Here is a 26,775-nt window from a genome sequence, read left to right on the forward strand (position 1 = left end):
TTGATAGGTGATGGAGATGCCCATGTCTCTGGCTGTTCCCCCACTATCTGGCAACCACCATGCCTCATCTTTGCTGCCACTAGGACTTCTCTCTCTCCCCCCTGCCCCGCAGTGTTTTTAAGCCTCCTCAGCTGTAAGGAAGACTGAGTGCTAGGCGGATTCCGCATGGGCCAAAAACAGCGGTGTGAAAACGGTGTGAAAATGGTGTAAACCCTTTTACACAGTTTTCACACTGTTTTCACACTGCTGTTTTTGGCTCATGCGGAATCTGCCCTAGAGTGTTTTTCTTCTCACAAGTCCAAACATGAGTTAATTCCATTAATACCTGTAATAAGTGAAGGGAGAATGTTCAAGATGTGGATAATGGGTGAGAAGGTTCAACATACATTGGCTCCTACATTTCCAACATATCACAAACACTTTTTAAAAAAAGCATGTTTCACTTGCTACCTGCTAATATGACTATTACTATGCTACCTGCTAATATGACTATTAATATGCTAATATGACTATTACTTATCATCATGCATTTTTCTTATAAACCGTAGAAAGCTGATACATGTCATTTGCTGATATACCAAATCCAGTCTATAGATTAAGCAACTGAGTGGTCTTTCTTCAGGGAAAGACATCAAGATTGTGAACTGCCGCTGCCTAAATGACGATTGGTTGATCAACTTGGGGAGTCATCTTCCGCAGAGTTTTACTGTTGATCATTGCCACAGTGAAAACCAGAAGATTACTGAGGTGGGACTGAAACAGTTCTTTCAACAATGTAAAGGCTCACTCAAGGTAACTTTACATTTAGAAGGGACTTGGACTTTTTGCTGTTATATTAGCAACATAGTTCTAATGACTTTTTATTTAATGATGTCCCTCTATGTAAACATGATACAAAATGAGCATAGGTAAACTTATTGGGTTGGATCCAGAAGTTTATCAGTGGAAACTGCTGATAGATGCAGATAACCAGAGGTGTACCCAGGGGGAAATGGTGCCTGGGGCAACACCTGCTCTGGGCACCCCATGCCCCCCATCTCTGTGTTCCACTTACCTTTGTGGCTTGGGAGCCTGCCGTGAGCCCGCGAGGCCTCCAATCGAGCGGGCGGGGGGTGCACACCAAGCTCTGCCCCCAGTCTCCCTGCAGGCCGGCTCCTGCCCACCCCAGGGAGGCCAGGGAGGGCAGGGCATGGCAGCAGGTGACCTAGACGGGTGGCTCAGGTGGGCACTGTGGTGTGTTATGTACCCCTTACACCCCACATTTTAAATCACGCATCCAAGCCAGGATATTTATAAATACAAAGTATATGTGAGATATATATATTGCTGAGTGATATTAAGGCTAACAAATATATATGGTGTGGTGCAGGATAAAATGGGCTAACAGCAAGCCCAAAGAAATAGCAAACAATCAGTAGGAAATAAAACTACTCATTTGCTCCTTGATGACCACACCCAAGCCAGAGCTACAATCATTAGAGTTGCAAATGTAAAATATCCCTTGAATTGAGATGCTGCAACCTTCCTTCCCTTCAGCTGTTCCTAAAAGCTCCTAAGTGCTCCCATTCCTGATTTAATCTTGCTACCTCAGCTAAATTACAATAGCCAGAGACTCACTCTTCCAACCACCTATTCAAGGTGTTGCTAATGTAATCAAGGAAACAATTGGCTACCAACCCCTGGGTTTAGGACAATAGATAGAGCTATTGATTAGCTCAACCCCTACAAGCCAGCACAGCTGTAAGAAACGAAACTTAATGCAAAGGGTCTCCTTTCCCGTCAAACTGGTGATCCACCCTATAAAAGCCCTGCTCACCTTAAGCTCATTGCTCATTTCTAACTTGAACCTCCCTTGGTCAAGTTGGTGTGAGACACGATATCGTCCTTCTACTGGATCTCTGTGCTGGCATAGAGTCCCTGTTTTCTACTTCATCTGCTGCACTGGAACCATTAGGTAACATATCACCCTGCTGCTTCCCAATTCCTTCTCTATCATCCAAACCTTCTTTTCTCTCGTTTTTATATCTCTAGGAACTTGTGTGTATGCGCCTCTATATCTTCCCGTATGTGTGTTTGAAACCAAATTTATGTAAACATTTTAAACTCAATTTGGACTCCTCGTGTTACTCTGCTTCATGCTATATTCCCTGTATGCACCCCTCCCAGTCTGCCTCTCGCATTACCAAGTGAGCTGTTTCCCCAAAGCATTGCCAAGCTGATTTTCCCCATTGCCATTTTAAGATATTTGTGTGCTGTTACACTCTTAGCAGCTGGTGGAGATTTCTTAAAATATGTTCTTCTACTGTTAAACTGGGTAACAGGTGGCAGGCCAGCTCCTATCTTCCAGGGGCTGGCCTGCTGCTGTGGTGACCACATGCCATAAGACCCTGCCCTCCCTGGTCTCCCTGGGAAGGGCAGGGATCGGCCTGCAGGGAGGCTGGGTATGTGTGTGGCTTAGTAGCAGGTTGGCTCCTACCCTTCCTGGGTTCCCTGAGGGTGGGTAGGACAGGAACCACCAGGTGCTGGCTGGATCCCACGGCATGACCCAGCCGGCCCCCCTCATGTGACAAAATGGTGTTCACCCAGGGACATGGGATACCCCTTGTCCCCATTGACAGTATGCCCCTGCAGATAACTCCCTTGATTTCTGGTGGTCCAGGGAAAGGCTCTTCCCTGGAGACAGGCATTCTGTTCAAGTTAATAGTTCTGCTTAACTAAATATCTTTAGCTCACAGTATTCTGCTTACTCCCCAGCTACTCCTAAGGGTCAGGTAACCTTGTGAATGATGTGAGATGAGCACTAGGGCTACACCAGGAAGGGGAATTGGTCACTCTCAATTTTTTTCTTGCTGAGCTCATGGAATAAAACATTCAAAAATTGGAAGAGGCAGTTTTTGCCAATTTTCTTTTTAAATTTTAGTCCCCTGTGACACATCACAAAGCATTTCTGACCTTCAGCTAGTGGTGTGAGCTCTGCTGGGAAGTGATTAGCAAAGAAACTGTTGATGAGTTCAATGAATTAACAGGTGTTCACATACAGCCCTGTATGTTGATGTAAACTGCAAAAGTCATAATCGTTCACTTATAAACAGTTTAGCTATTAACATATTTAATGGGGAATGTTCACATACTCTGATCTTCCTATGCATACTGAATCTTACTGACTTTTGAAAGATTTAATTATTTTCTACTATCAGAAAGGTATAATGGCCTCATTGTGGTGCTTGCATTCATGCAGCAAACTAAGAATGTCAAAGCCACCCTTCTCAATTCATGCAAGATTGTGTGTTTTTCTTGGCAAGACTTTTGCTTTGTTGATCTAGTTGATTTAGTAATAGTTCTTTCTAATAATATGACTGGAGCTCTACATATTTGAGGAACTGGATGCACAAGCATAGTAGTAGTTACAGTGCCGGGAATCTTATTGGACATAGATAATATCTTTGTATTACAATGAACTGCGGAGTTTTAGGTCCACAGTAAGCTATTTTCTTTTCTCATTCATAGCAGCTTTATTCACAGTCATTGTGTTAACTTCAGGGAATTTATTCCTAATTTGAATCTTTGTGTGTCTAGGTTAACAACATGTTATAAAAGCTATCTGTTTGAGATCTTTTACTGTTTTCTTAAAATTTGTCCCATTTCTGAGTTCTGTCTGTGAATATTTAATGTTGTTTAAAAAATGAGGGCAGGGTTGTGGATAACTAGGCTACAATGAGCTGTCAGCTGTTGCTTGTGGCTTGCACTTGCACCTGGCCATTGCTGACATCCTATCGTGAAATGTTTACAAGAGTCTACCAAAAAACTATGGACTATCATAGAGTGCTGGCAAACAATGGATCATTTCTACACTCCATGTATAGAGGTGACTTTTCATCTCCCCAAAGCCCCCCTAAAATGCTGTTCCTAGGAGTCAAGGGACACGCGGGTGAAGCTAGAGGGATGCTGCAAGAGGGGAAGTTGGCCCATCTCTTATGGATCATGAGGATCTTTTCACTAGGATACAACAACCCATGAAGGAAATAAAAAAGAGGTGTGGTTGAGCAGTAATCCTTACACCAGGTCAAGGGTCAATAAGAACTAAATAATATTGGTGAAAAAAGATACACTTGCAAGAAATTTGACGGAAGGTTTAGGACTGGGAGGATGATAGGAAAGGAACTCAATCTGAAGGAAGGGAGCCCAAGACAATAAACATAGAAGTAGATTCCTAAAAGGGTGAACAAAAGAATTCAAACAACAAAAATTCAATTCAGAACAAAAGGGTGAACAAAACAGAATTCCAGATATTCTGAGGAACATTATATATTGATTTTCTCACTGTTAATATGGAAAGTTTGGTTGGTATTATTTGAGAAGGAAAATATTCTGTAGAAAATTTTATTTGTTTCTCTTTTTATCCAGGAATTGAATATAAAAAACTGCAGTGGCCTTGGATTAAGAGGGGACACAGTTCTTTTTCATGCAAGTCTTTTCTGTAATCTTTTGACTACTATAGATGTAAGCTGGACAGGATCAACTGATTGTGGAATAATCAGCCTAGTAACTTCTTCTGAAAGGTACACATAGCAAATGCCAAATCCCATTCTTCTGCTGTTGAGTGTTTACATCATCATTTTGTATGACAGATCTGCAGAAACAAGTGAATAATAATTGGTTAATTAATTAGAGAATAAGTGAAAGTGTAATAGAGTCGGGGTGGGGGGGAGAGGCACATTGATCCTCTACATGACTCACACAGGGTTTGAGGTGCTAAATGTTTTATTGGCGACTCTTGCATGGCCTCAGGCATAATTCTCTTCACCATCTTAGAGTTCCTTCTAAGATGCCTCTGTAAGGAGCAGGCCATCTTCCTTCTACAAGGGAAAAAACCTTCCATATTGCCTTCCTCCATATTCCTGGGGTAAGACATGACCCTCTCCACTTTTTCTTTTCTTATTCCTCCCTTGGCTTTGCTTTTTTCTTCTTTTCTGTCACTCTTTCTTATATCTCCTCACTCCTCATACCTGGAGCTCACTTTTATACCATGACCGCTGCTTCCATTGCCTGATCCAGTCTCCTGTTCTGCCTCCTCCTTCTCTACTCCATATTCTTATTAGCCTCCTTCCCTTGTTCTCATTGTTTCAGCTGCAGAGGCATGAATTGAGCCATCTCTGTCTTCAGTGGCCCAGTTCCACCCCACCCCCCAATCAGATGCCATAGTTGGGATGGGCCAGTAGAGTTGTACTTTTGATGGCTAGGTGTAAGTCCCAGGTACCAAAGCCATTTCCTGACCAGGATGAGCAGATACTTTTCAACTATTGCTGTTCCGTCCAGACTTAAGTCTCCTGCTGGCCACCGTCCTTAATTTCTGTTGGCATTATTTTCTTATGGAGCCAGGCTCCTTAATAGACCCCTTCCTTCACGTAAGTTGATTTCGCAGTTTCCTGCCCTTCAGCTGCTGGCAGGTCACACAGAGTAGCTGTGGATGATGAAACGACAAGAGATACAGCTATAGCAGCCATGGAGAAAGACTCAGGAGGAATCCAACAAGCCACAGACTAGAGCTAATTTTAAAACCTACTCTATGATGATGATTGCAGTGAAGAAACAATGTTTCTCTGTCATATGTCTGCACAGTGTAGACCTATGGAATTGTTCCAGGTCATCAGGGCCCCATTGGGTTCTGGCCCACAGGAGGAGGGAGACTGCTTTGCAACCCACTGCAATCAATTTGCTATAAATACTTTTCAGATAAAGTCATAACTATTTCAACTTGGACTGTACATTAGCAGTGACCGGACTTGATGGTCTCATTTACTAATTTTCCCAGTTGTGTGGGGGTACTTTCCAGCTTGTCTTTTCTGTGGATAAAAACATAGAGCTGGAAAGGACCTCAAGGATTATCTAGAACACCCCCTGCACATCACAGGAAATTCACAACTACATTATGACAGGATTCACTTATCATGCTCCTGGAGTCTGGGAACTCCACCATTTCTGCCATAAAATTGTCCATTTCTTAGTTTTCTTAAAAGGAGAGGTTTCCTTTATATTCTGTGAATGGTGGATTGAAAATTTGTTGGGGTGTGTGTGCATAGATGAAGTTATATGTTGGCTGTCCAGTATGTCCATAGCAGAAAAAGCACTTATGCAATCATTCATATGTATTTTGTCTGGGGTAGACAAGAGCACACCATACAAAAGTGGCCATTTCCATACAATTCACTGAAAATGTTTTCAAAATATTTTCAATCCTGCTCATTTGTTTGCAGTCACCCCTCTCAAAATGCTTCCTGCCTACCGTTTTGTGATTTTCCCATTTTATTTTGTCTTCTCCGTGAATTTGTAGCTTTAATGCTTCAAAGCCTCATGCTTTGATTCTCCATAGCTGTGATTCTTCATAGCTTTGAAGATATAACTCCACACTTAAAAAAAAACAATTATGGAAATAAACAGGTGAGATGATGGAGCAAATTCAGAAAATGGCACTGAGAAGAAAGTCTGGGGACTGCAGAGAGGCTTGTAAAACATTTTAAAGAGATTTGCACAGCAAGTGAAAATGTTTTGAAAACATTTTCACAAAAAGAATTGCTAAAATACATATAAAATGTTTTGCGGCTGAACATAAAACATGTTGGGCTAAAAACTACATGGAACTCTTATTTCCCACCTCAAAATGTTTTATTTTGGTTGTGCGGAAAGGGTCACAGTCTTCCCTCATCTGAACTATACATTGATTAATTGTTTAAAGACATGTAAAGAATTGTTGTTTTGTGCTTTAGTCTGCAGTGTCTTTCGGCTAATGGATGCCAGATTACAGATTATGCGATTGCTGCTTTAGTTGAAAAGCATGGGAAAAGGTAATTCATATTTCAACACAATCTGTCTACCAAAATTTCAGCATCAAGTCCCTGTTCCATCACCACCATTTCATGTTATTTACAAGGTTCTACGTGTACATTTGTTTAGATATTTAAACTGTGCTTTTCTCTGTAGTGTGGACCCAAAGTGGCTTACGTAGTTCTTCTCCCATCCATTTTATTATCACAACAATTCTATGGGAGTAAGTTTGGCTCAAAGAATATGACTGGCTCAAAGTTATCCAGCAAGCTTTGATGGCAGAGCAGGTATTCAGACATGGGTTTCCCAGATCCTAGTTTGGCACTTAAAACACTATACCATATTGGTTGTCAGTCTGCAAGTGTCACTTTCTGGAAACAAAAAGAAAGAATGTCCAAGACATTATTCAAAACATTATATAATTGGGAACATGAGATGAAGCAGTGATTAGATATGATTGGCATTCAAATCTTGAAACTTGAAAGCCGAACCCATTAATCACAGATATAGGCTCCAGCCCCTCCTGGTGCATTTCACACACTATGCTAAAGTTGTGCTTTCCTGAATGGACCTTGCTTCTGTGTGACCTGCTTGGAGGTTTAAGTTTAAGAAATCTGTAGTTTATGAACAGAATAGTTTGTGAATAACAAATGTTTTCTTTTGCCTAACACTGCTGTAACTCCCAGTAACAAAATCCTTTATTGTAGCTTATTTTTAAAGAAGTTGTTTTTTGTATGGAGGGAAATGAATTATTTATTTTAGCTAAGACTTAAAAAAATCACAAGTTATTAAGTAGTATGTCATTATGCTTTTTATGATCAGAGTTTCAAGAATAGCAATCATTGTAATTTTTTAACTTGTGAGGTCTGTTAGTAAAATACACGTACAGTATATTCTTTCTGCACCTTTGTTAATCAGATTAATAACAGAATCAGCCTATAAAAAGAATGCTTGCTATTACCTAGTGTGTAAGATTTCAAGTACGTTCTTGGGCTTTGAAAGACTGGTAGGATTTTGCTTGCAGGCTGCCTTACTTTATGTTAATAATATTGTCATCAATCAAGCACTTTGCATCAATTTTCAGCGGTTTGACCCTGTATGTTAATTGGTTGTTTGGGAATACAGCCTACGACTTATGAATTGGCAAAGAATGCATGAAAAAGACACAGTGCTGAAATTATTCTGTTCAGGATAATACCAGCTCACCTTTTTTCTTAAAGGAAATTTTATTCTGTAGAAATCATGATGTGTATCCCACTGTTTGAAGATAAAGGACTCCGTGGCAACCTCATTGCCTTGCAACAAGAACTTCCTGTTTCCTTCTAAAATGTTTGGATGTGAAATTATTTGTGCCAGTGATTGCAAAAACCTTTCTCATTGGTTAATAACTTAGCCAGAGGTTGGTTGAAGAAGGATGGAAGCAATTTTTTTGAGCAATTGATACTGGTGGGAAAAGGCTAATAGACATAGAGTTGCATCTCCTGGTCTTTGGAGTGAAATCTTTTGCATTTGAAAACAAAGTGGAAAAACAGTTTAGCTTTATCCTGGAAGTAATTAGGACTACATCTTCTTGGCACCACTCAACCAGTCAGAGTTCTTAGGGCTGATTTATAATTAATCATCCACATATATTCTGGATGGTGCTCTGTGATAATCTAGCAGTTGGGTGACATTGGCTGGCAGCCGTTCTCTACAAGCTTCCATCCCACAAAAGGGGAAGAATTTGGTGTATCTTATTCCACCACTAGCTGGGATGAGAAAATTGTCAATTTTATTAATTTTACATCAGACCAATATTTACAGTGTCCAAGGGTACATAACCATACTGATGTTTGCAGTGCAGGCATTTGATCTGATACAGAAGTATGCACATCCCTGATTTCTGGCCAAGACCTCCCTGGAGGCAAGCCCTAAGTTGTCAAGTTGAATATACCCTTGGCTGCTCCTTCTTGCCAGCATTTGCTGTTACTCCAGGAAGTGTGCCGTTTCCTTTTCCCCGAGCTGCCAGGTCTTTGAGACTAGATTAAAAGTATTGCATCTGTCCCCACCCATCTTGGAAGGGAGAGAAGAGAAACAAGTTTTTTCTCTTCCTTGTGCAATTCCAAGATCAAAAGTATTGCTTTTGCCCCCAACAACTTGCAGAGGTGAAAAGGGAGTACATAAGAATGAAGATCAGCCGCAAGTTGGCTTCTGCTTAAGAGTAACTGCAAACTTAGTGTTTGGCAGATGTTCAGGTTGCTCAGTGCAGTCTGAACATATCTTTAATGGGTTAGTCTTGTTGTGAGGTTTTTTAAAAAAAAAATTAAATTAAGACTTGTCAAGCTTGCAAACAAAAAGCAAGAAAAAGTCTGGTTGTGAGTTTTGAACAAGGTCAGTTTGTCTGCCAGAGAGGTTCACTGAATTTGTGGCATAACTAATGATTAATATGCTTAGAATATTTCAATTGCATTTTTTTATTAAGCCAGTAATTTTAATAACTGCTTCTATATTTTTTTGTATGGGAAATCAGGAATTTATAAATTTATAATATCAAAATGCAGGTCCTTTTTCTTTCTTTAACTATTGTATGTCTTACCTTGTCACTTTAGATTCAAGGTGGCTTTCAATGTAGTAATTTGCAAGACGATAAAAACAATGTAACAGCCCACAAAATAAAAATTCACAAGATAAAAACAGAGCCAGGCCTGCCTAAATAGTTCACCCCCCACCGCATGCACTCTGAAATAAAACCATTTGATATGTCATCCTGAAAGTGGAATGTGTAAGTACCCTCCATGTATTCTGAAGAAAGCCACTCCAGAGGACTAGACCTGCCACAGAAAAATCCTTTGACTTGCTATACACACAGTTCCAAGAGTTGCTGTATTTTTGAGCAGCTAACCTCAGACAAGGAGTTTTGCTGCTGCATTTTGTACCAACTGAACCTTCTGAGATGCTTTTAGCAGAGCATGTTACAGTAGTCCAATCTGACGTTTATAATCACATCTAAGGCTTGTGAATTAATACCTGCTAAATACTTTGCCTTCCCTTAAATGCCAAATAAAGGTTGTTGTTGTTTGTTACTTTGTCTTCCCAACCAGCATAGTTCTTATCTTGTCTAGATGACAAGCATAAGTAGTATACTGAATATAGACTATGATGTTAACTTTCTTATTTCTCTTTCTCCAGTCTCAGGAAACTGGAAATACTTGGTTGCCATGCTGTTACTGAAAAATACATAAGATATGTTGCCATGAAATGTCCAAATATGAAGGTACTGAATATTGGGAGAATCCACAAGGTTACAGCAGACTGCTTGGCCCAAGTTGTGAATAATATGAAAAAGCTAATTTGTCTTGACATTACAGGGCTTAATATGGTAAGGCCATTTAGCACTTTGTTCTCTATTCATGTATCACAGATTATTTTTTATATGTCAGAAATGGGTAGTGTAAGAATATTTATTTCCTAGGGTGGTCAGGCATAAATTAGATTAGACGTGGGCTCTCACTGGAATACTGATAAGCCAAGGTTTGTTTGTTCTTAAATAAACTTGTAGTATTATGGAACTAAGTTTGAAAATGATATGGCAAAACAATCTGAGAGAAAACTAAAATTTTACTTTCAAATTATGTGCACATGGAATTCCTAAAATTGAAAAAGACAATTGTGACAGCGACAAAAAAGACACTTGCAAAGGTGACTGGAACCATCTTTTGGTATTCCATGGATGAAAGATCCTATATCAAAGGTTGTAATAAATTGAGGTAATTCCAAAACAATCCTATTTCCAAAGTCAGTGCCATACATTGTCCAAATGTGACATAACTTCCACCGTGTTCAAGTTCAAGGTTTGTGAATCATTTTAACACCACTCATACCCCTTTCCACCGAAAGATCTAAGCTCAATTGTGAATTAATTCACCACTTCTTCTTGGACCTTCTTTTCAGTGGAATGCTTCTTAATGGTCCTAGTGCCTACCTAGTTTTGCTTCCCACCCTGAATGATTATGAATGTTAAAGAATAATTTTTAAGCCTTCGTCAAAACCATTATTCTGTGAACTACATTTTACTTTGATCATTTATATTTATATTGCCTCAAACAACTATTGGCAAAACTTGCCTTGTTCTATAGTAGTGCCTGCCATTTTCTGCCAGGTTCAGGAATCTCCTGCTGTTGTGGTAATTTTTAAGATTGTCCCCAGTTGTTTCCTCTGCTTGCAGCACATCCAGTGGCCATTTCCATGTAAAAAGTAGTAGAAGAAAGTTTGTTTATCCTGGCGATCTGGTTTTTTTCTTTTTTGTTTTGAGGGAGGTGTCTTTGCAGCTTCACATAGTAACAGCTGTTTGGAGGACTTTTAAAAAGCATTTCAATTGCAGGTAGACCTGCAGAGGCCAGGTTTTCCCAGTGCTTCTTAATAGGAGGTAGACCTGTCCTCTGAGCAACTGCTATTCAGATATACACTGTGTGAAGCACAAAGACACTTCCCTGTAAACAAAAGAAAAGAAAAAACCTCACATGCATGGGGTCACCGGGATAAACAAAAATTATTCTCCTACGTTTTACATGGAAATGGCCACTGGATGAATTGCAAGCAGTGGAAACTCCTGGAGCCAGTCTGAAAATGGCTGCAACAGCACTGAGGTTCCTGAACCTGGCAGAACATAGTGGGCACTACTACAGAACAAGGCAAGTTTTGCCAATAGTTGTTTGAGGCACTAGAAATGCTCTTATCAAAGTAAAATGTTCAGTAGTGCACAGAATTATGGTTTTGACAAAGGTTGCGCTTAAAGACAATTTTTAAAATGCTAATAGAGGATCAGGACTATTTTCAACCGTGGAAAGACTCTCCTGTCACTTTTACCACAACACGCACAAATGCACTAAGATCTTTTGGTGGAAAAGGGTATAGTCAAAAAGTAATTTATATTGACCTGACTGATGAACTTTTTCTGGTGTTTTTATTTATGCTGAAACCTTGAGGAGCTTTGACGTTGGGGTGATTTTATTTGTATAAGGCAGAAGTCATTGTAAAAACTGAGAGTCCTGTAAACACAGAGAGACTTCACCCCCGCACAAGCACTCCTTTATAGGAAGCTATTTAAAAATTATGGCTATGCATTCTCGTGGCTTTTACAGCCGACATTTGGGTTAGGTGTATTAGAACATTTTGTACTTAGAAGGGTTTGATTTCAACAACAGAATAACAGTATAATTGTAAACCGTGTTACACCCTCCTGAGTAGCCCCTGGGATAGGGGTGCTATTGGTCCTGTTGTGGAAGCCCACATGTATCCCAGGGAACATGCGGTTTTTCTCAAATAGTGCCCCCTGTGTCTACTAGCAGCTGGATATCAGTGAACTTGACTGGAATTGTAGGACAAAGGTGAACTGATAGGGATCCTGAGAACAATTCTATTCATTTCAATGAAGCATGAAATAGGAGCAGAACTTTGTAACATTTTTCCATCTGTTTTCTTTGTATAAACTTACTGGGAGTCTTATGAGAATCCAGCTCTATCCCATATTGGACCCCTAAAAGATCAACAATAGCTGATGTTTCGGTTCTGATCTCAGAAATATATTTTTTTCCAAGTATAATTGGTGGGAGGCAATGTTCTATTGATCCACCATAAAACTGGGGATTGTTCTTTTAAAATACTCCATCAGGCTTATACACACAAGATGATTATAGTGAAAAGTGTGGTAATTAAGTGATAAGAAATAATATGGAAAGATGAATGAAAGATCTGTAAACACAAAACAACTGTCATTATGTCCAAATGTAATAGTTATGTAGACTGCACAGAAAACCAATTTCATTTACTTTTATCTTGTTCAGGCAAATTTACAGTGAAGTATAGAATTAGTTTATCAATTCTGGAATTTAATCAAGCCCTATTAAGAAGCTAAAATCAATGTCCTTTTTGTTTTCCATTCAGCCTGTGCTTGATGTAGCAAAAAAAACCTCTGTAAGACCGACCCTCTTTTAATTGAGAGTGGAGTACAGACTTGTACATTGACCTGCCATTTCTTTAGTGCACTGAGAAATGTATAGAATCTCCTGAATCCTACAATGAACTCCTGAAGAATTTTATGCTACACTGAAAATTATGGTTATTATTATTATTATTTATTAAATTTAGTACACCACCTATCCCTGAAGGGGATACTTCATCACACTATAACAAAGAATGGTCATGTGATGAGTCATCTAAAGCTGTAAAATACATATAACTCCACTGAAGAAGTCAAAAGTATTGCAGTATTTTTGTATTGCAGCATTTTTAAGGTACTTAAGTAAAGAGTGGGAAGATAAAGCTTGGTTCTGTGTGTATTTGGTGCTTCTGCAGCTACATATATGGTAATTGTTATGGCAGAACATATTTTAAATTTTACAGGATATAGATAGTTCTATCAAGACAGTAGCTGAGATGCAAGATGGATTTTATCTTTTTACTACCTAATTGCTTTCCTAACAGATTTTGGACATTAACATGATTTGTGTTTTGATATATTGGAGCAATTTTCCTTATTGTGTGTTGTGTGAGGCAAAGCATTTATTTTAGCAATTCATAAATGGATTGGTTATATTATTCAAAGGACTATCATCCAAATCTTCACATTTTCATTTCCACTGTGTTGCAGGTGAAGGACTGTGTAGTTCGCTTTATTGCAATGAAGTGTCCTGAACTAGAATGTCTAGTTCTCAACTCTTGCTCTCAAGTAACTGATCTCAGTTTAATAGAAATAAGTACGTACCTCCCAACAATCAGGTATGATTGAAGAAAAAGAGAATTATTGTACATCTCTTTGTTAAGTATTTAAGTATTTAATAATCTTAATTAAGGCAAATGCAGTTCAATGTAGCAAAATGTAAAGTGATGCACATAGGAGCAAAAAATCCAAACTTCACATACACGCTACAGGGGTCAGTGCTATCAGTCACAGACCAGGAAAGGGATTTAGGCGTCTTAGTTGATAGTTCCATGGGAATGTCAACTCAATGCATGGCAGCTGTAAAAAAGGCAAACTCTATGCTGGGGATCATTAGGAAAGGAATTGAGAATAAAACTGCAAAGATTGTCATGCCCTTATATAAAGCAGTGGTGCGACCACACTTGGAGTGCTGTGTCCAGTTCTGGTCGCCGCATCTCAAAAAGGATATTGAGGAGATAGAAAAAGTGCAGAGAAGGGCAACAAGGATGATTGAGGGACTGGAGCACCTTCCCTATGAGGAGAGGCTGCAGCGTTTGGGACTCTTCCCTATGAGGAGAGGCTGCAGCGTTTGGGACTCTTTAGAGAGAAATTTTTCTCTCTTTCTCACAATACTAGAACCAGGGGGCATTCATTGAAAATGCTGGGGGGAAGAATTAGGACTAATAAAAGGAAACACTTCTTCACGCAACATGTGATTGGTGTTTGGAATATGCTGCCACAGGAGGTGGTGATGGCCACTAACCTGGATAGCTTTAAAAGGGGCTTGGACAGATTTATGGAGGAGAAGTCGATTTATGGCTACCAATCTTGATCCTCCTTGATCTGAGATTGCAAATGCCTTAACAGACCAGGTGATTGGGAGCAATAGCCGCAGAAGGTCATTGCGTTCACATCCTACATGTGAGTTCCCAAAGGCACCTGGTGGGCCACTGCGAGTAGCAGAGAGCTGGACTAGATGGACTTTGGTCTGATCCAGCTGGCTTGTTCTTATGTTCTTATAAGTATTTAATTAATCATTTGGATATAAGCTATTGTAAATGAAAAGCAGTTGGTGGAAGGATCTTTACAGATCTTCCTTTTAGCTCTTGCTGCTTTTGAAATTAAGGTCCCTCAGGAACTACATCGGAAGAAGGGTGTATTATTGCAATGGGAAGAGGGGTACAGGGCGAAAAATGCCCCACATTTGTATAGATCTCTTGCACTTTTTGTAAGAATTTCTGCAAAAAGAGTAGGTTATTTTCACCGATGCCTTCTTTTGACTTCTGTTCTTAAAAACACATCCTGCACCATTCCTTCTGTTCACAGCAGTTTGGAACCAACCTACTATTACTTCAAGTGAAATTGTATCCCCATTATTTTATTATGCAGCGTTTATAGTAGATACTCTGCAACTTCAAAAGCCATGCAAGTCCAAAGTATAGAAGCAGCCTGTTGAATAATCAAAAGCAACACAAAACACAGCTCATTTTACATGAGATGTTTGGACTGTGACTGACTATGGCCCTTTCTGCACAGATCTCCTAAAACGTTTGTAAAACGTAAAACATTTTCAATCCCCCCTTTTTGTCTGCACCCACCTCCTCAAAACTAACCCTGGCTGCCATTATGTGATTCCCCTCCACTTTTTTTGAGTTCTGTGTTGAATCAATGCTTCACAGCCCTGGGCTGCATTCTATACTCCTTGTACATGCAATGCTTTGAAGACTTCACCCCCCCCCCCCAAATAAAAGAACAAACAGAGAAATGCTGCAAATAAATAGATAACGGACAACTGAGTGAACTCAGAAAATGAAGCCTAGGAGGAAGTTGAAGGAAGTAGGGAAGCGTGGAAAACATAAGCAATAGATTGCACAGCAACTGAAGACATTTTAAAAATGTTTCAGCCAGGTAATCGTTTTAAAAGGGGATTCATTTAAAACATTTTGAAGCTGAAAATAAAACATTTAGGGGTAAAAACAATGTGGAACTCCATGGAGGAAACGTTTTATTTCCTGCCTCAAATTGTTGTAAATGTATTGTTCAGATACCCTTCCTAAATGATCATTTTCTGATGCAGTCTGTTATGACAGTAGATCATTTGCATACTTAACAGTGTTCATAATGCTGCCACATCTATTTGTGGATTACTTTGTGATCTTGCCATGTTGAATGCTTTAAAAAAAATCTAGGTATCTTGATGTTAGTGGCTGTAAAGGGGTGACTGACACTGGCGTTCAAGCTTTGGCAGGAAGTTGTTGGAAACTGTTTCACCTTGATTTGAGTTCTACAGCAATAAGCAAAAGAGGGTAAGATTTTTGAACATTCAGAATACAATTTTAAAGATTTATTTATTTTACTTCTTTTTCTGCAGTGGGACTCAGAAAAGCTTATCTAATCATCCTCTCCTCCATTTTATCTTCATAATAACCTGTGAGGTAGTTTAGACTGTGACTGGCTCAAAGTCACCCACCAAGCTTCCATGGCAGTGGGGATTTGAATCTAGGTATCCGAGATCCTAATCCAGCTCTGTAACCACCATACAACACTGCTTCTGTTTTGAGAACATATGCAGCAAAAATTAAGTCTGGCCAACTATATTGTCATAGTTAGTAATAGAATGGCATTTTCCGCATGGCATAATTACACCAGGGTACAACAGGGATTGTAAATTCTGGGTCAATATTATCCTGGCTCCTCCCTTCGCACTGCTGCACGTTTCCATGTAGGAATTGAGTTAAGACCAGGATTAAATACTCACATTTCTTTTGTACGAGTGTGGTTTCCAAGCACAGCCTCTTGAGCACGCAGAATGCAAAAAGGAGGGAACGGGGAAATTTTGGACCCGCACTCCCCATTAACCGAGGAGGAATGTCGGCAGGCCGCTGTCTTGAGCGGGAAATGTGCTTGGGGGGACATGTCGGGGTAGGATGGGCTGCAACGGTCAATGGGAGAGAAGAACGTGATGTCAGAAAGGGAAGCTAGGGCAGTGGGCTGCTGGGGTGGGCAGATCAGGAGGCAAGGCGGGAAAAATAAATCGGCCCAGCTGCTGCAGTGTTCGCATGGCAGCAGGATCAGCATGGGATATATGAAAAGAACCACCAATTTGGCGATTTTTTGAAATCCCTGGATAAGGGAAATGCCCCGGGGCACCCCTGAATTAGAACTGGGAACCGTGTGAAAATCTTGCACAAACCAGGAAAAGTCACTGCCCCATCCCAGGATATTTGAACCACGTGGAAAATGCCAATGTCTCTGCTCTTGTTTTCATAAATAGGATGAATTAGTTTAACTTTCACAGTGTGAACTGCTGTCTGCAGAGCAGCGTTTAAATTCATTCTTAGTATTAGACAGTATAAACTACAGCTCAGCAAACACAGAGACTAAAGATCTAATTTATGGAGAAGTTTTCTTGAAACAATGAGATGTGCACAAAAGCAACACTTATTTCCATTAGTGTATTTGGGAATGGTGCCAAAGAAATTTCCCATGTATCATGTTCTTGGTGCTTTTGAGGAGATCTGCTCATTAAATTCATTACAAATTTCTTAGTAATACATGCGGAAACATTAGCTAACATTGTTTTCCCCTGCTGATCGCATGTAAAATGGTGTCCCCCCGTTAATTAATTGATAGTTTTACAGAATAAAGGAATAATACCTTGAATTATTATTAATAATTTGTGTCAATCAAAATATGATGTGAGTCTCTTCAAAGTGTCATGCTACTTCCATCCCAAACAAAGACAGTTGATGGTTACTACAGAAGAAGAAGAAGAGTTTGGATTTATATCCCCCCTTTCTCTCCTGCAGGAGACTCAAAGGGGCTTACAATCTCCTTGCCCTTCCCCCCTCACAACAAACACCCTGTGAGGTGGGTGGGGCTGAGAGAGCTCCGAGAAGCTGTGACTAGCCCAAGGTCACCCAGCTGGCGTGTGTGGGAGTGTACAGGCTAATCTGAATTCCCCAGATAAGCCTCCACAGCTCAGGAGGCAGAGCTGGGAATCAAACCCGGTTCCTCCAGATTAGATACATGAGCTCTTAACCTCCTACGCCACTGCTACAGAGCCAGTTTGATGTAGTGGCTAAGAACCATGAACTCTAATCTGGAGAGTTTTATCTGGTGAACTTAATAGTTTTCCTGCTCCTCTACATGATGCCTGCTGGGTGATCCTGGACTAGTCAATCCCACCCACTTCACAAGGTGTCTGATATATGAAGAGGAAGGGAAAGGAGCTTACAAGCCCCTTTGAGTCTCCTAACAGAAAGGGAGCGGGGTATAAATCCAAGCTCTTCTTTAAACTCTGAGTAGAGCAAGAGGATTTGTGGAAAGAATAGACCACAGTGAGGAGAGGAAATTCAAAGAAATTTTTGCCAAAAAAAATCTCCCTGTGAGGAATGCTTTGAGCAGAATTAAATAGGGGCTGATCCAAGTAAAGGACAATTAATGCTTCAGACAACCCTGCCAGTGATGTAGTTCAATCTGGTCTTTAAAAGTAACTGCCCATGAAATAGTGATTGAAATGGCCTTGTTTTGTTTCATAAACTTAAAAATAGATATAACTAAATGTTATTTCATGAGTTCCAATAAGTGCAACATTTTCACACCTTGAGATGAATAATTTCAAAACAAATTCATAGGGATTAAAAGGCTGTGTCCTTTTTTCCACATTATTTCCTTAAGACCATATAACCTGCGTTTCCTAGATAAGAGACTGTGGCTCAATGATAGAGCATGTGCTTTGTATGCAGAAGACCCCAGGTTTGATCTCACATCTTCAGATAAAGAATTGCAATTAGCAGGTATCTGGAATGCCCTTTCTTTGTCTAAAGCTCTGGAAAACTTCTGCCAGTCGGAGTAAACAATACTGAATGAAATGGATCAATGGCCTAACACAATATCAGGGATGAATTTTACATAGATAGCCATAGTCTGCTAAATTTCAGTCTAGTAGTGCCTTAAAGAGCAGCAAGATTTCCAGGGTATAAGCTTTCAAGGGTCAACGCTTCATCTCTGATGAAGGGAGTTTGGCTCTTGAAAGCTTATACCCTGCAAATCTTTGCAATTGGACTTGAATTTAGCAACATATACATTCTCATTACTGACAGACTTTCATATGGCTGTTGTGACAAACTAAAATATTTTTAATTAGTAGGTTATTTCCAATGGAGGCATATTTCTTGCTGGAGTATTTTAAAGTGTGCCAGTGGCTATGGCTACAGGCTTCCATAATAACACGACAGTTGCCAGTGTTGAGCGCTTTCTGCATCACCGCTGGAGTTTTTCAGAAGGGTCTGCTAATTAAGATACAGACTAGAGAAGAGACAAAATGCTATAACAGCTTTCTTCCCCAGTACATTTTCAATGTCCCTTTCTGAATTGTAGGGCATTAAGATAGCATTTCCCAGGTAGCTATGGTAACATCCATAATTGTGGGCTTCTGTGTTCTTTTAATACAGTATAGTGCTGCTGGGCTATCTTGACTGCATCTGTGTAGTCTAGTCCATTTATCTTTTACTCCATTATTTTAAGTGAAGTTTCCAACTGATTCTCATATGGCAATTTTTTCTATCATTAGATGGATTTAAATGTCACTGTACTGAAATATGTTTGCATTGCAGTTATTTAGACAGCCGTACAATTACATAAATTACTGCAATAATTTTAATGGACATCCTTGATTCTTATTGCCCTCCATTTCTAATGGTTGTCTGAAGATCATTATCTCGTAGTATCATTTCATGAAATAAAAGACTTTCAGATATGGCCTCTGGTACATCCATCATTTTAGCATTATCTATGTCCTCCTTCTGTTACAAGGCTTTGTCATCTATTGATCAGCCTTCTTCCAAACAATATTCGCACTAGACAATAATGCGCCACAACCTGAGCACAGTTGAATACTGAAAGACCTGGTACAATTGGCTTTAGATGAGTCATGCATATTATAGACTTCAGAGGAAGGCAAACCATGCAGAGGCATACCACTTATGGGGACATGGGGTATCCCATGTCCCCCAGGCACACATTGTTTTGTCACATGGGGAGGTGCTAGGCACCCCCCTCATGTGACAAAACGCCATGTGCCAGAGCCGCCCACCAAGGTGCCCTGCCCCTGTCCCGGGCTCCCTGCAGCTTGGCTTCTGCCCTCCACAAGCCCTGGAGAAAGCAAGAGCCAGCCTGCAGGGATGCGGGGGGTGGGGATGGGGCTCCACAGCACCCACCTGGGCTGCTTGCTGCAGTACCTCGCCCTCCCAGGCTCCCTGCCAGTCAGCTTCTACCCTCCCCAGAGCCTGGGAAGAGAAGGAGCCGGCCTGCAGGGATGTGGGGGGAGGGGCAGGGTTCTGCAGCAGGTGGCAGCGCCTGCCTGAGCTGCCCACTGTGGTGCCCCATACTCCCTGGCTCCCTGCAGGCTGGCTTCTGCCCTTTCCCTGAGCCCCACCCTCCCCGACTTCTCTTCTGGCTCCCATAAGTGGGGTGCGAGGAGCCGGGCAGGTGTGGGTGGGCGCAGGGAGCCGGTCATACTTCCAGGCGCCATTTAGGTCTGGTATGCCACTGAAACCATGAGCTGACCTGAAGACATTCTAGCTGACAGTTTCTTACTGTGTAGGGCCAATTACACACAAGGCATATGGTGTGCAACAGGGGCAAATGGCTATCAGAGCAACATTCTTGTTCGGGCAGATTTCCTCAAGCCCCACTTCCACTTTTTAGTCTCCCTGCAGCAAGCGAGACCACTTGTAGCACGAATTTGATTTTGCTTCATCACCAGATCAGGGAGATTTGCCAGTGAGTACAGCTTTGCCCAGACCTCTTCCCTCCACCCAAAGGCCAGCCTTCCTAGCTGCACCCCTCCCACTCTTTACTCTGCCATCCTTCCTCCTGAAGTACAACAGGTATATTTCTATATGGTCCTGTTAGCAGAGTAACGAGCAAAATGTAGCTTTGTGTAGCACTTTATGATATGAACAGTTATCTTGCTAAAGACCAGCCTTTTTATTTCAGAAATCATTAAACATAAGAGAGCTTTACTTAAACTGAGAGAAATAGACTATATATATAAACAAAGTATCACTTATATATACATCGATACATTTACAGTTCATTGTTTGGTTACAATTTCAAGTATAGTCTACAATATTAAATATTTCAGTCAGAGCCTTTTGGTTAAACAGAACACATAACATCTTTCCTCAGCAACAGTCAGGGAGCAACTGTTTCCAACTGTCACCTTTAGAATGTTCATAGAGATCTCCCAGAATTCTGTGCTGTTGCATGCAAGCAAGGCTGTAAATTCTAACACCCCCTTGACCCATTCCATGGTGCTTCTCTAATACTCATTTCGATATATCAGTATAACAGAGTTGAATTTGCAAGGAACAGCACAAGGTCTGTTTCTGCTTCAGCCCACCTACCCTGGTTTTGGCCTCACTGATGATTGAGAAGCTTGTAAAAGCTGTTTTCCAGACAACTCTCTTTTTAAAAACAAATCTCTCTACCACAGCAGCAATGTAAGAGAGGCGGGGGGTGGGGGGGAAGAGAGAGAGAGAGGAGTGGAAGATATTGGGGGAGAGAGAATATCAGCTCTATAATATTGGAACTATTAAGTGTTATTATGTGCCTTTAAGAGGAGCAGAGTTAAGAAAACCAGGGAACAGGCCTGTTGAGATTAGTTGCAGGGGTGGGAACTAGGCTGCCTCCTCACTTGTTAAAAGAGAAATGTGAGAAGACCACACTTCATTCCCACTTTGCAGCTAAAAGGCCTGAAGTAAGTGTTCCATTAGTAATGGTCCTAGGTCTGCTTTCTGCTGAATTATTCCAGAGTATCCTGTCCTCTGCTAGCTCTTCCTGGTCTGGTTGAATGGCACAGTGGAGGGAAAGAACTTTAGCTGGTGATTCCTCTCTATCCCTACAGTGGGGGATAGACCTACCTCAGTGATAGCGAACCTTTTTGAGACCAAGTGCCCAAACTGCAACCCAAAATCCACTTATTTATCGCAAAGTGCCAACACAGCAATTTAACCGGAATATTGACGTTTTAGTTTAGAAAAAATGGTTGGCTCCGCTCTGCACCTCTCTGGCACCTCCGCCTCCTCTGCCTCTGCCCCCACTTTGGGCAGCAGCCACCCAGAGCACAGGCACCAGGCCCGCCAGTCAAGTCCTCCCTGCTCACTGCGGTGCGCTCACATCGTGCCCAGCGGCCCAGACAAGCCTAGATGTGTGTGTGTGTGTGTGGGGGGAATTTTCTGCCCCCCCCACATGATGAACTCTGTGTGTGCATGCCCACAGAGAGGGCTCTGAGTGCCACCTCTGGTACGCGTGCCATAGGTTCGCCACCATTGATCTAGCTAGATCTATCCCCTTGCAAGATCTAGCAAGGCAGGCAAAACTGGGTGCAAAGAAAGCTGGATGCAAGTAAAGGAAGAGGGAAAGAATAGTCTGGTGGGGACTACAACCTTTTAACAGGGTGCAGACTGTAATTACATCAGCACTGCTAGCTTGTATTTCTCCAGTGTTAGCTTGGTTGATAGGCTTTCCATGGTCTGTGTTGTCGAATGCTTTCACGGCCGGAATCACTTGGGTGCTGTGTAGTTTCCGGGCTGTATGGCTGTGTTCTAGTAGCATTCTCTCCTGATGTTTTGCCTGCATCTGTGGCTGGCATGGTCTGTTAGGAAGTTTTCTCCAGTCTGGTGGAAAGGTGAGTCTAACTGATGGTCAGAGTGGCTTTTACTGAGCTCAGACTTCCCTGTGCCCTTAGTAGCTGAAGCCAGAACTGCATTAAGAAGTAAAATATATGGAAAGGCATTTGGCAGAGTGCAGCTTGATACTGACTCCTGGGGCCCCTCCAGCTGACTTGGACCTTAGAAATTCTGTCCTTTAAGCCCCCTACCCCAATTTGGCGACTCTGCTCTTTCAAAACCTTTATAAAATAAAAAGAACAGATACCGAAGATCATTCTGCTACCGATAATGATCATTCAGAATTTTCCTGGTATGAACTTTCAGCTACTTTTATTAGAGTTAGTCAAGGCTCTTCCCTTTGTGTGTAAGTTGTGATAGAGGACGTTTGGGCTTGCTAGGCTGCATCAGAACCCCTGCACTATGATAGCAGAGATACCTATACAGGTTAGATAAGAGTTGCATATGAATGACAGACATGGAAACAAACTAATCAGATCAGTTAGCAAAGTCTTATGTACTATACAGTACATACGGTAATATTAATGGCTGACTGTTATTACATTCAACATTGATCTTTGAAGTGTGAATTACCTCTACCTTTGAAGTGTGATGGGTTTATTCATCTCCTTGGATCGTTTAAATTCATTGTATGTTCAGTGTGACAGTTGGCTTTGTAGAACTAAACTGCTTATCAAATGTTTTGGCAAAAGAAGGAAGTAATTTGCATCTCATTCTTGGGTTTTAGAGTTTGTTTGTTGGCTAGCTTCTGCTTCAGAACTCTGGAATGTGTGAAGATTAGTTTCTGCAAGGCTATAACCTCAGATGCTGTTGCAAAACTATGTAAAAACTGTAAAAGGTGAGTACAGCTAATGATAATACCATTTTATTAATTCTAGTATCTGTTTGACGAAGATTTCATGGACTTAACAGTATTCTGGTAAGATGAAGAAACCCAATTAAAATATATATCCTGTACATGTGGAAATGCATGATATACACGAGTAGTATATATGATTAGTATAAGTATGGTATAAAGTACAAATGTATTGGAAAGGGAAGTACATTGAACAAGTAATACTGGAGACAAACATTTGTTTCAATACACATAATACTATCACTTAAATTCTTCCCCTCCCCATCTTATAAGGGTCAAATCAAGGTTGTACAATTATTTGCAGTATAAAACAAATGTTATTTATACAGTTAACTTTTTGGTGGATATTTTAAGCTTCCGATCACGAGGTGTATTTTATCATGCTGTATTTTTAAGGTTTTAGACGTAATTAGCTGTGCAGATGTGGACATAATCCTGTATTAGGATTTCAATGAATGAAACAGAGTAAGCACAGATAATTCTGTTTCTCAGCATAATAGCTCAGACTAATTGCGGGCATAGAGCAGGAAGCATAGGTAATTTATTTTCATTTTTTGTAAATAAGAAGGCAATATTTCTGCTGTGAATGCCATGCATTTCTGGAACACTGTATCAAAATGGGGGAAAAGGTGAAAATTAAAGCAAAGAAGATGACACATAGCTGTTCCAGCAGCACTTTTGGGAGAAATGGAACAGGAGCTGTTTGGATACGCTCGTTAGAAAGGACAGGTTAAGAGTGCTCTGCCTTGAAGCTCACTGGGGGGAAAAACAGCTCGAGAGGAGTTGCCATCCAAGTGCCTGCATCATGTGATCCACAATATGGACCCTGGCATCATTTGTGAGCTGGTGAGGGATCTTGGAGTTACTCTCTTGGTTTATCAGTATGCCTAAAATATTGCTTGAACAGTCAGTGAAAATAATAGGTATGAATGCATTGTAACCTCCACTTCTTTATCCCATTCCCCAAGTATCTGGGACAGGGTGAATTGAAATTCCAGCATTAAAGAACAACTCTAAAATTCTTTCTAAGTTAATTACTATAAATCTGCTCCCTCTTCTTTTGGATGATGTGAAAACTATTATTATTTTAAAAATTAACTTGCGCTTGGAGTTTTGCAAACATACATTTAGATTGTTACTTGCATGGGAGCAGCATAATGCTATTATTTCATGTGTCAGTGTTTAGGAAATTCATATGAACCTTTGAAAACATAAGTAATTAGGAGGCCCCATCTATACTGTAGAAACAAATACACAAAAAAGCTTTCTTGCCACAAGAAAAGAATCAAATACAATTGCTATAGGTTTTTTAAAAAACAAACGTGAGTTAAGAATCTGTGAATGTTCAGGTATTGGTTTTGTACTTAAAATTAAGACCAGTGAATGTGGAGTGTTATATTACATCCCAAAGGAATTCACATCCCACAGCCTTATTGTTTGCTTTACTTTGTAGTTATGGGTAAAATAACCTTTAGTCTCCTTTCAGGTAAATGAATGGCTCAACCTGCCTTAAACACTTCCTCATTTAATGCATTCTTTAGAGATGGAGTAATGGTGTCCTGACTTCATATTTTTCTCACTATGCTGTGGTTCTGTTACTGCTTGGTTGTAAATAAGGACAAGTTCACGGCCCTCAGTAGTATTCAGTTGTAGGAACATTCCAGATGTCTGGCATTTTCCCCTTTGCAATATTAAAACGTGTTTTGTTCAAAGCCAGCGTAAGAACAGTGTGGTAGCAGATCTAGTCATATGAGTCAGTCAAATTTCATTTCTGTTGTGGACTAGATTTGATGTCTGTGGGGGAGAAAAATTAAGAATGTCAAAAACTGGCCAGGTGGCTGCTCATAGGAAGAAAAATTCTAAACTTCTTTCACTGAATTTCACTCTCATCTTTCTGAAGTGACATTTGGACTTTGCAGAATCACATGCTTTTTATTATTCTAGTATATTGTCAGGAAAGAAATGAAAGTGAACTTTCCTTTCCCTATCTAATATGTCTCATTATATCATCCTAGTTATACAACAAACATGCCCAAGAACCTGGCCGAAGTGCTGATGGAGTTGTTTCTCTAAATTCTTAAACAGGTTGCTAAGGCAGAGACAGACTAATCTGCTATTCTCATTTTTCTGAACCATCCAGTTTCAGGAGTGGTGTGACAGGATTTCATTTCCTTTGGATGGGAAGGAATGAAGATAGAGTGTGTTTATTACAGATATATAATCAGCACACAGTGAAAGCCAATTGGCACTGCTAAGGTTTGCAGAAAATCCACCGACCCTGAATCAAATTCCCAAGAACAGCCCTTCCTCCTTAAGATGTTTCACCTTCAGCCAATTCATAGCATTCTGTGTTTCTAAAGTTAAAACTGGCAAACTGGCTTCAAACTGTTTCTCAGATTGTCCTTGTTCTGTATAATGTTACCAACCAAAAATTGAAGTTCAGACCATCAGGAAACTATTCCCAGCCTTTAAGGTTCATGAGACTCTAGCCAAACTTGTGGCCAAAGTTACAATTTTGGTCAGGGCTGAAAGTAATATTCCTCTACAGAAAGGATTTTGCCACAGACTGCACCTTCATTTATTTCTCTATCCTGTCTGTCCAGAGGTCCTGCAGGACTTAGTAATGGGCAGTCGCATCTAAACCAGAGGCGGTGGGCTGTGGTGCTGCCCCGTCGGTCCCATAGAGGCTTCCTATTAGATTCTTCCTCTTTTGGGCGGGGCCATAAGACTCTCAGACACTTTTAAAAAGCAACTGAATTTCAAGGATTTATTCTGCTGTTGCCAGGGATTGGAGGATACCACATTTGTTTATTTTACTAATGTTCTGTTTTCCTTCCATCAGACTGAAGATACTTCATTTATACGGCTGCAGTTTCATGCCTGATCTAGAGTCCATTAAAAAAATCAATAAAAATGTTGAAGTGTTTCATGATCTGCCTATACCAGCTGCTAAACTCTCATCTGAGTGAGGAACTTCTTTTGCTAAAAGATGTTATATTAGTTTATTGGTACCTATTTTATTGCTTTATTTAAAAAGATGTATACACTTTAATTTGGGCAAGATTTATGTCTGCTGATATTTTTTACTGTCTCAGTAATAATTTCGAACATCTGTAAAATAGAAACAAAAAGGTCTCATTTGCAGGTCTCTGCAAGAAGTACAGTTTCACATGTGAAAATAAACCTGCTTTACGTAAGCTGGCTGTTGTGGGTTTTCTAGACTGTAGTTGGTGAAAAAGTAGGAGCAAAAACTACCGGACCATGGCCACACAGGCTGAAACTCACAACAGCCAGTTGATTCCAGCCATGAAATCCTTCAACAATTGACTGCTATATGTAACTTAAATCATGAATTGTTTAGTATAGCATTAGTCGCAATCAGAACAAACGTGAAGAATGATGAAATTATATAAGCAAAAATGCAAACATATACACACGTTCATTAGAAATTCAAGATACAGTTTAAACATATTCCCCATCCCCTGCTAACTTCTTTAACAGATATGCAGGAGAATAAGGGTAAACTGGTCAAAGTCTTTGTAATATAAAATGCTGGTAGTCTACTGTGATATTTAATTTATAAACCATTTCTAAGTCCAGTTGATTTAAAAAGGACAGAAACGTAAATATCTGCATTACATCGCCGATGCTCTTTCAAAGCAAACTTGCATTGTTGAGTATTGGAAGCCCAAAACTTTTGATAGACACAGACTACGAGAACT

General features: G+C 40.4%; 1 protein-coding gene across 1 annotated transcript; it reads left to right on the plus strand.

Moving 5' to 3' along the window:
* Positions 1-668: 668 nt before the first annotated feature.
* On the plus strand, positions 669-26,775 carry LOC125437246 (F-box/LRR-repeat protein 20-like). Its single transcript, XM_048504708.1, has 8 exons — positions 669-792; positions 4,405-4,559; positions 6,765-6,842; positions 9,991-10,180; positions 13,451-13,578; positions 15,691-15,807; positions 22,925-23,035; positions 25,896-26,775. The coding sequence occupies exons 4-8, from the start codon at positions 10,055-10,057 to the stop codon at positions 26,020-26,022; spliced, it is 609 nt and encodes a 202-aa protein (XP_048360665.1). The 5' UTR covers positions 669-792; positions 4,405-4,559; positions 6,765-6,842; positions 9,991-10,054; the 3' UTR covers positions 26,023-26,775.

Source organism: Sphaerodactylus townsendi, linkage group LG07, assembly GCF_021028975.2.
Source record: "Sphaerodactylus townsendi isolate TG3544 linkage group LG07, MPM_Stown_v2.3, whole genome shotgun sequence".
Lineage (NCBI taxonomy): Eukaryota > Metazoa > Chordata > Lepidosauria > Squamata > Sphaerodactylidae > Sphaerodactylus > Sphaerodactylus townsendi.

Coding starts and splice junctions, on each gene's coding strand:
- LOC125437246 (XM_048504708.1), top strand. CDS start 10,055: ATGAAATGTCCAAATATGAAGGTACTGAATATTGGGAGAATCCACAAG. Junction 10,181..13,450: donor ACATTACAGGGCTTAATATG/GTAAGGCCATTT, acceptor ACTGTGTTGCAG/GTGAAGGACTGTGTAGTTCG. Junction 23,036..25,895: donor CTATGTAAAAACTGTAAAAG/GTGAGTACAGCT, acceptor TCCTTCCATCAG/ACTGAAGATACTTCATTTAT.